Source organism: Tursiops truncatus, chromosome 7 (assembly GCF_011762595.2).
Source record: "Tursiops truncatus isolate mTurTru1 chromosome 7, mTurTru1.mat.Y, whole genome shotgun sequence".
Classification (NCBI taxonomy): Eukaryota; Metazoa; Chordata; class Mammalia; order Artiodactyla; family Delphinidae; genus Tursiops; species Tursiops truncatus.
The window spans coordinates 111,247,971-111,257,764 of record NC_047040.1 but is presented as its reverse complement, the minus strand read 5'-3'; the positions used below and the strand labels follow the sequence as shown (position 1 = coordinate 111,257,764).

Below are 9,794 nucleotides of genomic sequence, written 5' to 3'. Positions count from 1 at the left end.
TCACTTCCAGGCACTACTGAACTGGGAGGGAAATCTCTGCGTGAGTGGAAGCAAGATTCTGGTGACCACGTGTATGTGACTTCACCTGTTCTCACTTGCTGGCGAGGTGACAGGGCTATCTCGGTGACAACAGGTTTGGAAGGAATTTTCACAGAACACCTGATGGCACTTTGGACACAGTGGACTGGACCTGCAATGACTCAGGGCTGCTCCCTGACCATCAGGGGTCCAGACTGGGGACTGTGGTTGCAGGACTCTTCTGAGAGATCTGCTAACTAGTTAAGATTCTGTGACCCAGGCATGTTTGCCAGGGGCAGCTCAGGACACGGCTTATGGGCTCAGTGCTGGGCCAGCAAGTCCTAGGCCAGCCCAACCTCAACCACTGCAGGATGTGGCAAGCCCACAGGGGTGCAGGGGAGGGTGCCCTGGAGACTGGCAGAAGACAGGGCTGTGGGTACACGGGGAACAGGCTTGGAGCTGAGCCCTCGAACAGAGCTCTGAGGATGGCCGACATGAGCCTCCTGGCCAGGGGCCTTTGCTCTCTACTTCACATCAAGCCTTTCCAGCAGAGCCTCAGTGGCCTGTGGGCCTGGAAGAGCCTTCTCCATCCTCAGCTCAGGGCAAATCATCCATCGCTAGGATGACGATTATGTTGGCCACCACTGCCCTGCACGCCCTAGGGCATGCCACTTCCTCCATGAAGTGATGCTTTGGCCCTGAGCCATGCCAGCTCTTCTGGGAGACTCACTGAGGAGGGTTCAGCTCCAGATGGCCAGCCAGCTTCTCAGTGTCCCTGTCCTTCCCCACCGCCATCCAGGGAGGAGCTCAAAGCACAGTTGGGGTAGGGATGCGAGATGGCTCTGATGAGTCAGAAACAGGAGCAGGAAGTTTCTTCCATTATTTTTATTTTATCAGGCCTGGAGCAGACTTCAGATGGACAGGAGGGCTCAGAGCTGAACATATTCAAGTAGAACACGTTGGCACTAATGCAGACAGGCTTCCAGGGAGAGGGCCAGGAGGGCCCCATGCATCTGTCACAGCCACTGTGTCCAGAGGAAACTCAGCAGCAGGAGGAAGTTCTGTGAAGTCACCAGGGTTAGGAAGCTCCTGGGCTTGTGGACACGGCCCAGAGAAGAAAAGCTGAGCACAGAAGCTTTGCTCTCAGGAGGAATGGAGGAAGGATCAGGGTTGGGTGAGGCAGCCTGCTTCTCGGAGATCCATTGGGTGAAGTAGGAGACCTTGGTGAAGACGCTGGGTCTTATGGGCTCCTGGCAGGGCATACTCCAGCTGGACAGCCCAATCAGAAACCAGGTATTATTCAGCTGGCAGACGAGGGGACCCCCAGAATCTCCCTGAGGAAAGAGAGGGCATGAGTCATGGGGACCAAGATGGAGAAGAACATGCATTGCTCAGACAGTGTGAAGACACCAGAGTGGACTTGAGGAGCTCTTGTGGCAAGGTGGGGATATGAGTGAGTTATTCTCATCAGAATCACCCGGGCACTTTGAAAGGTCCAGACACAGGGTCCCACTGCAGACCTCCTGGATCAAAGTCTCAAGGGTGGGGACTTGGAGCCCATTTCACATCTACAAGAATACACAGGGGGACCCCAGGATCTGGATGCCAGGCCTCTGCCCTTCCAGCCCCATGTGGGAGAAGGCGCCCCCCGGTGTCCTCCAGAACGGCCATGGCAGGCTTGGAGACCTCTAGCTAAATCCTCTGCCTAGTACTGCATCCTACCTGGGACTTCGTTTTTGACTATTAAGGACTCTAGTTTTTCCTCGATTTCTTGATTAAGCGTCTTTAGAAAATACCAAGCTGTTGGATGTGCTCAGAGGAAAAGAAGTGACGCCCGTGTCCAGGCTGGTGGGGTGGCTGGAATTGCAGGGAATCCCAAGGGGCTCCCAGAAGAATGTGAGGAACTTTGAGTGTGGGATGCCAAGGCAGGAAGGCACCTCCCACCATGGGGCATAACGCTTCCATCCCACAGGGCAAAAGGCGGGGACCAAGGAAACACAGCACCCCTCCAGCCTCCTGTTGAATGAGCATGCCTGAGCACGCTCTGCGTGTGGGAGATGATGAGGTGACATGCAACACAACACAGACAATGCATCCCACACATCTGCAGACTCCAGATGTGGAACAGAGATGCCCAGAGGAGGGCCTTCAGAAGGCTTCTCTGACAAAAAGAAGGGAAGGGATGAGCAAGGCCTGACTCTGGAAGATGCAGGCAGAGGTGGTCAACATGCTTGGCATGGCTGAGGCCAGGGACTAGCAAGGCCAGCACCCAGCTCTCATCAGCCAGGGGCTGGGGTTGAAGGGAGCACTTAAGGACACTCAGCAGGGAAGTGATGTGACCTGAATCGAATTCTAAAAGGATGGCAGGGTGGTTCTGGGGCTGGGTGGAACACAGCCAGTGGGAGGACATGAAATGCTGCAGGGAGACCTGTCAGGACACGATTGTGGCAGCAAGGGTAACAAAGACAGGCAAGAAACGGTAAGGCACAGGGTTTGCCATGTATGGCCCTTCCTCTCCATCTAAGGAAAGAACGGAGCAAGACAAGAAAAGCAGGATGAGTGCCGAGGGGTGGTCCTTGGTGTGCTGGTGTCAGGAGAAGGAGGAAGAGAGCAGGAAACACAGGAGGGACCACCCTCCGAGTCTGATGAAAGGTGCTGGAGGGTGCACTGCTGAGTGGGGTTGGGAGGGTGCCCACCAGCAGCCCTGGTGAGACCGAGGCCTTTGGTTATCTTGATAAGAGCGGTCTGGAGGAATGGCAGGGGCAGAAGTCTGATGGAGTGAGCTTAGGCAAGAAAGAGAAGTGAGGAAGCAAGAGAGGGCAAGTGCAGACACCCTGGGGCCAGCCCTGTTGGGAAGGCAGGCAGAGAGTTAGGGCAGTGGGCAGAGGTGAGAAGGGTCATGTGGTATGTTTTCAGATGGCAGCATGTTTCTAGGAGACAGAAAGTGCTAGAAAGAAGGTGCAGGAGAGGGAGAGGAGGCTGTGTGAGGAAGCTTGTGGGGCCACAACTCCAGAGGAGGACATTGTTCCCCCAAGGTTGACCATGATCACGCTTTCTTTCCTTGGGCTGTCCACTTCCCTTTCTAGGCCTCGGTTTCCCCACCGTAAAATAGAAGCACTGCACAGAGTGGGAGAAGGCATTGACAGTGCACACACGCAGTATTGGACTCACAGCCCACAATTCAATTTGAAATAAGGGCAAAAACACCGTGGATAGACACAACAGAAAAGGCAATGCCCATATGAAAATGTGCTTGCCTTCATTATTCAAATGCAAACGAAAAATGCATGCAATGGTTAAAATGAAAATGGTGGACAGTGTGAAGTCCTGGCAGCCACGCGGAGAAGCCATTGCTGGTGGGAGTGCAAATGGGTCCGAGCAGGTTGGAAGGCTGCTCTCCGGTATCTAGGAGAGATGAGCATGTGCACGTTTTATGGTACAGTAATTCTAGTCCCAGGGTTATACCCAAACAAGCTGTGAACCCACGTACACTAAAACACATGCACAAGGATGTTCACAGCAATGGCATCTGCAATGGCCTCAAGCAGGAACTACCCAAATGCCACCAACACTAGAATGGAAAAGGAAAATTACAGTATATTCACACAACAATAACCAGGTAATGCTGTACAACAATACGACACACAACCAAAACTCCACACAAGATGGACAGACCTCACAGACCTGACTGAAGGGGACCAGCTGAGGGTGTGTCGTGTGAGATTCCATTTATGTAAGTCCTGACATGAACCCACAGGGCCTTAGCAGCCAGATTAAGGTTACTCTGCGGTGACAGGAAGGAGGTATAAGACCGTTCGGATGCCTGTTACATGAATGTGTCAAGGTCTAAAAAAACACATCCAACAATACACTTGTAAAGTATGCCTTTTTCTATGTATGCTGTCCTTCAACAAAGCTCCTAAAAGTTATAAAGAAACTGGATGGGATAGACCAGCACCCTTTGGGGGCTTCTGTGCTTCAGCTCTGATGCTTCAGGATGGGGTGGGCCCAGGAAGAGGAAGTCAGGGGCTGGGGCAGGGTTCAGAGAAGACACAGAGGAGAGGTGACAGATGCCGCAGGAGAGGAGAGGCAGCCCACGTCACTTACTCGGCAGATGGACTTTCCTGTGTTGAGGTCCCCGGCACACAGCATGTCATCGTGTATAGAATAGGTATTGTTGTTGGGATCTGGCCCCTGGAAATACGATGCACAAACCTGATTGTCCATGACACCAACCTCTCCCTCCTGCAGCGTGTAGGGAGCAGACAGGAACCCTGTGTGTTGGGGGGAGAGAGGTTCAAATGTGGGGTGTACCCTGGGAGAGAAACCAGCTCCCTCCCTAACCTTCCTGCTAATAGAGATGCCATCAGTTCTAGCTGCCAGGACTGGGGAAGCCGTCAGAGATGTGCAAAGGTGAGGCGGAAAGACATCCAGGGCAGACGAGAGAGCAAAGGTGAGGGGCCCATGGTGGAGAGGACGAGGAAGGAGGTCATCGTGGCTGCAGTGGGGTGGGGGTGGCAGATGAAAAAGATGAGGCAACATCATAGCAGGGTCCAGAGCAAGCAGGGCATCCTCACCAGGATGTGGAGCTCGGATTTCATTCTGAGCACACTGGGAAACCACTGAAGGGTTATATTTAAAAAACAACGAATCTGGCTGCTATGTGGAGACAGAAGCGGAGGCACGGTGGGTGAACGCTGGAAGTCCTGGCTTGGCCAAAGTATGGCAATGATGTCGCTAACAATGCCCAGTAGGGTTAGGTGGCGTGACAAACAAGGCATGGCCTTGCCTCTGAGCAGCACCTGGTCTGGGGCACTGCCCACGTGGGTTCTATTTCTAGATCTCGCTCACAGATCGGAGGCATCTTCCCACGGCAGCACCGTGTTACGGTGACAGCTCGCTCCTATGCAGTGCTTGCTGTGTGTGCCTCACATGTCGCTGGGCTGGCCCAGGCTCAGCAACTGTGGTCAGGGGAGGATACGGAGGGGGAAGGACAGCTGCCGGCTGAGACTCCCTTTGCTGTCATATGCTCCCTGTCCTGGTGGCTGCTTCAGCCTGTGACTTCCCTTCATGCCCCAACTCCTACCCTCCAACCTGTCTTGGAGAATCCTCCTTGCTCTGCCAGTGGTTCTTAACAAGTGACAGTCCATCCCAGGAGAGTGTCTTTGGAAATGTTGGAGAGTTGGCTGTTCTCATGACAAGGCGTTGTGACTGACATCTGTGGCCAGGAGCAGGGATGCTGGCTCGCATAGCAAAGAAAGTCCTGCCCCAAAGGCCTCCACTGAGATACTCTGCCAAATCAGGACCTACTCATCATGCCAAATTGACATTCTCCTTTTTTTTTTTACTCAATGTTATTATTTTTCTAAATCAAAAGCATTCACCCTAGAGCAAAAATCTTTGCCCAACATTTCTCCTCTCTCGGTCTAAATGTATTCAAGCCCAGCAAGCTGGCAGAAAGGGCAAGTTTCACTTGAGTGAAGGGATGAGGGAAATGAGGTTCACAGATGTAAATGTTCTTAAGCCATAAATGCCCCATCTTCACCTCTCAGGCCAGAGAGCAGGCCTACCTTCATTTCCTTACTGCTGCCCCAAGTACCTTCTACAGCAGTGGCAGCTCAGGAGGTGTCCTGAAGGGGCCTGGCCCAAACAGGGCCTGGGAGTCAGGGTGGAATCCTGAATGGCTGAGTCAAAGGGCTCAGGTGCCTGATTCCAAAAGTTAGAGATACTCAGACTGTTTTGAACCATGGACCGAAGGAAACTTGAACTGATAGCAGACATGCTCTCAGGTCTGGAAGGGCTCCACAATGGTCACTGCTCTCCCCCTTCTTCCTCAGCCCTTGCTCTCCTCACCTGCCCTGCCCCCACTTACGTTCCTCGGTGACCATCCCCCAGCCAGTTATCCAACAGGAGGTATGAGGGGGCAACTGTGTGTTAGGTCCCGGGAGGCAGACGGGGCGGATGTAGTCGGAAAAGACCACGGGCCGATACAGCTGCAACAGGGTGATGTCACTCCCCATGTAGTAGTGCTTGTTAAAGTCCGTGTTGACGATGACTCGGTACACCGATGCCTGCCCACTGTGTGAGGTAGGAGTTCTCAGCCGATGGTACCCTAGCAGGATTCTGTAGGCAGATGGATCATGGGACCTGTTGTGGGAAAGCTGCGTTATCACCCATGTCCTCTGGGTGCTGGGCCAGCGTCCTCGCCCTGGCTGCCTCCCTCCCACCCCCTCCTCCTGGTGAGACCCCACCATTATTCAAAACCATCCTCTCTCCTCCCTTCCTAATACTGAGGGAGGCTTGATTGCTGCCCATAGCCTCAGCACATTTGCCCTTGGAAAGTTTCTGATGGCTTTCCCAGCACGCACCAGAATCAAAGGAGCACAGCATCTTCATGCTGGAAGGAAACGTTGGGGGTACATCAAACTGTACCCTTTCAGTTTAGATGAGCAGAGACTTGGCTCATTTCCAGCTCTGACCAGAACCCTTGGAAGTTCTCAGGGCCTGGGGTGATTCTCAAAGACCCCACTTCCCAGCCCAGAATGATGCATCCCCCTCCTGTCCAGTCTTCACACGCTGATTTCTCTAAAAGCTGGTCCTCCCCTGTTGACAGGCACTCAACAAGCCTTTGTGGAGCAAGTGGAGGAGTGCATGGAACTAAACTTCTCCTTGCTACTGGAACATGAGCAACTTTCCACCCACATGTCCTGCTTGGGCTGTCTCCCTACCCAGACTCCTCCCACAAGACCCCTCCAGCTCCAAGCCCCTCCTCCAGTGGGACCCATAGCGCTTCCTCTAATAATGGCTTAGGGTCTACCCTCTTGCACATTGTGGCCTCCCATCCTGCATCACAGTATTTGGGCTTGTGTCTCACTTTCCTGGTAGGATAAGAAACTTCAAGGTGGGTCCTGCATTTCCATGTCCCTCACAGTGGGCCTCACATGGGGCCTGGCACCTGTGGGTACTGAATGAATGAATAGAACCCAAGTGGGATCTCAAATCCAGCTGATGCCAGCAGCTCTATCCTCCTGACTTGGAGGGTGACACTCTCCCCACCCACTCTGGGCACAGAGCAAGCCCAGGATGCACCTGAGGGGCAGCCCACTCTCTTGACTGCCGTGTCCCATCTCCCCGGACAGAGGCCATCTGCTTTATGCCTCGCTCTGGCCTGTTGGGACGGTGGTGACCACAGCTCCTCTTTGGCACATGCTTCAACAGAAGTGACAAGAAGAGCTGGGTCCCAGGATGCCTCCAGAGAGAAACATGTCAGACTGTGCAAGTGGTCAGGACCCAGGGAAGCCTCCAGCAGTTGTGCTGGAGATGGCCTGTGGATAGCCTGGCTTGAAGGGGGCAAAATGCTTGTCCACACCAGGGCCTGATGGATGCCCCCAGCCCTGGGAAGTGGGGGCCCTGGGACTATGGTTCCAACACAAAGCCTGAAGCATGTGGCCAGAGACACTACACACCCACCGCCATTTGCACAAGAGGAAGGTAAAGCTGAGATCTTGTGGACCCTCTAGAGCTGGGCAAGATGTAGAAACCAGAGCCCACCTTGAGTGGGAACAAGATTTAATTCCTTAAGTTTAGGGAAGATAAAGAGTAGACTGGAAGCACTTTCAATGGAACTAAAGTCTATTTTCCAGTATTTATTGATCATCACAGTTAGAGTTAATTTCCATTTAGCTATTTAAAAGTAAAGTACACACAGCTTACCAAAGTGTGAGGAGGCATCCCTGGAGGGAGAGATGAGGCAGATAGCCCCTGTCCTGGGATATGTGACCCGACAGTCAGGAGACTGGAGTCCAGTGGGGAGCAAGGATGGCCTTCCAGGGAGAGGGAACTGCTGAGTCAAAGGCAGGGGCAACAGTACACACAGAGACACCTGGTGGCAGCAAAGCCTGAACAAAGCCTGGGAAAAAAAAGGCTGGGACAACCTTCATCCCCTTCTGTTCTGCCCGTTTGTGCTCCCTCCGCATCCCACCCAGCAGCGGGCTGTGGGGAAGACGTACAGTTGGAAACAGTGGGCAGCTGAGGCCACCCAGTAGGCACTGATGAGGGCGGCTCCACAGATGTGTTGACCATTATAGAGCAGGCTGACCTGCCATGGCCACCGCTTCTCAGGTGCGTCCCGGCCACCAAAGATCCTCCCAGTTACGGCAGGCCGCCCGCACACTGTGGAGACAGTCCAAGCCATCAGGCATCAGTGTTATGGATGTCAACCTCGGTGCCTCTAAATGTCAGCATCCGTAGGGCCCAGCGCCACCACAGCCCATCCTCCCACTTCACAGCTGGGAAATCCACGGCCCCGGGTGAAATGACATGGCCCACATGACAAAGGGCCACCTGGCTTCGCTGTTGATGGCAGCGCTAAGGAAGCAGCCTGCGGCTCTGGAGGGGCGGGAAGGGAGGCAGCTGCAGAGGGTCTCAGCACACCAGCCGGGAGCAGAGGTCCGGCCTGGGAGGTGGTGTTGCTCCAGACACTTTCCCAGACCTAGTTCACGTGACTAGCACACCGCTGTTTGAAGTCCCAGAAACTGAGGCCTTCCAGAGTGATGCCACTGAGATGAAGTGGCTACGTCCTTCTCCTCCAGCCCGATATTCTAGAGAGACTGAGGCCAAATGGAACATACTCTGACAATTCCCCTCTGAAAGCAGTACTTCCTCATTCCCCAAATGAAGAGGGTGCGGGGCCCGACAGGTACCGGCCTGGTCAGGACTCCAGTCCTTGGACTGAGGACGCTTGAGATCTAGCGGGAAGAGCCGGCGGGGAAGATGGCCCTCCCTTCCCCCACCTCCCATGACCCCCAGGGACCCAGGGACTCCTGAACCCGCTGGGCAGGTAGAGGTCCTACCTGTCTACCGTCGGGGTGGGGGGGCAGTATGGGGAGGGGAGGGACATATGAGGGGAAAGCGACCTTGACCCTCTTGCCCGCCTGCCCACTCACCCTCTTCAGCACGCAGTGGTGGTCCAGCTATGGCTGGCTGTGACGGTCCGGCTGTGGTGGTCCCAGCCACCTCAGTGTGCAGCAGGAGTGAGTGTAGGTACAGCAGGATGACAGCCAGGGTGCAGGCTCCCCGCCAGCCTGGACCTGAGCCCCCCTTGATCTCCATGTAGCCAGTCCTGCATCTGCGACCTGACTGAGCGGACAGCGGCTCGCGCGGGCCCTGGGGCATGCTGGGAAACCGCCTCCTTTTGTGGGCCACACCCCTGACCTGGACCTGACCACCTGCCGCTCGCGCACACACACGCGCGTGCCATTGGAGAAGCAGCGTGCCACGTGTGTCCGGAGCTCTCGCAGCCATGGTCCGTAGAAGGCAGTAATCGCTGGGAGCCCCCAGGCTGATGTGGGAAGCATAGGGCACATAGAATCCCTGCGTCAAGGGACCCCAGTTTGCGGGGAGACATCAGGGCAGCTATGGCACTATGCCAAGGAATAAATACCAATGCTCAGAGGTCAGGTGCTTGTATAAGTGTCACCAAATGTGTCCAACTTGCTTTCAAGATCCAGTGCACTTTGCACTCATCTGTTCCTCTGCCCCCACTCCCCATGTGATCAGGTCAGTGCCACTAAGGGTAACATCCCTTTCTCAGACTCACATGTTGTACTGTACAACATGACATAATCATGGGGTGGATACTCACAGGTCTTTCCCACACTCAACAGGAGGGAATTATACAAGAGTATGGGTCATTAGGGGGTCCAGCCACTGACCTCTAATGGCTCATGTCCTTCTCAAATGCTAAATCATTCACTATGCGTCAAGGTCCCCAGGAG

General features: G+C 54.4%; 1 protein-coding gene across 1 annotated transcript; it reads right to left on the bottom strand.

Moving 5' to 3' along the window:
- Positions 1–897: 897 nt before the first annotated feature.
- Positions 898–9,192, bottom strand: LOC101333424 (serine protease 40-like). Its single transcript, XM_019931759.2, has 5 exons — positions 8,964–9,192; positions 8,028–8,190; positions 5,891–6,165; positions 4,126–4,292; positions 898–1,352 (listed from the first exon to the last, which is right to left on the bottom strand). Exons 1-5 carry the CDS (start codon positions 9,190–9,192, stop codon positions 1,035–1,037), a joined length of 1,152 nt encoding a protein of 383 aa, XP_019787318.1. The 3' UTR covers positions 898–1,034.
- Between the last annotated feature and the right edge of the window lie 602 nt (positions 9,193–9,794).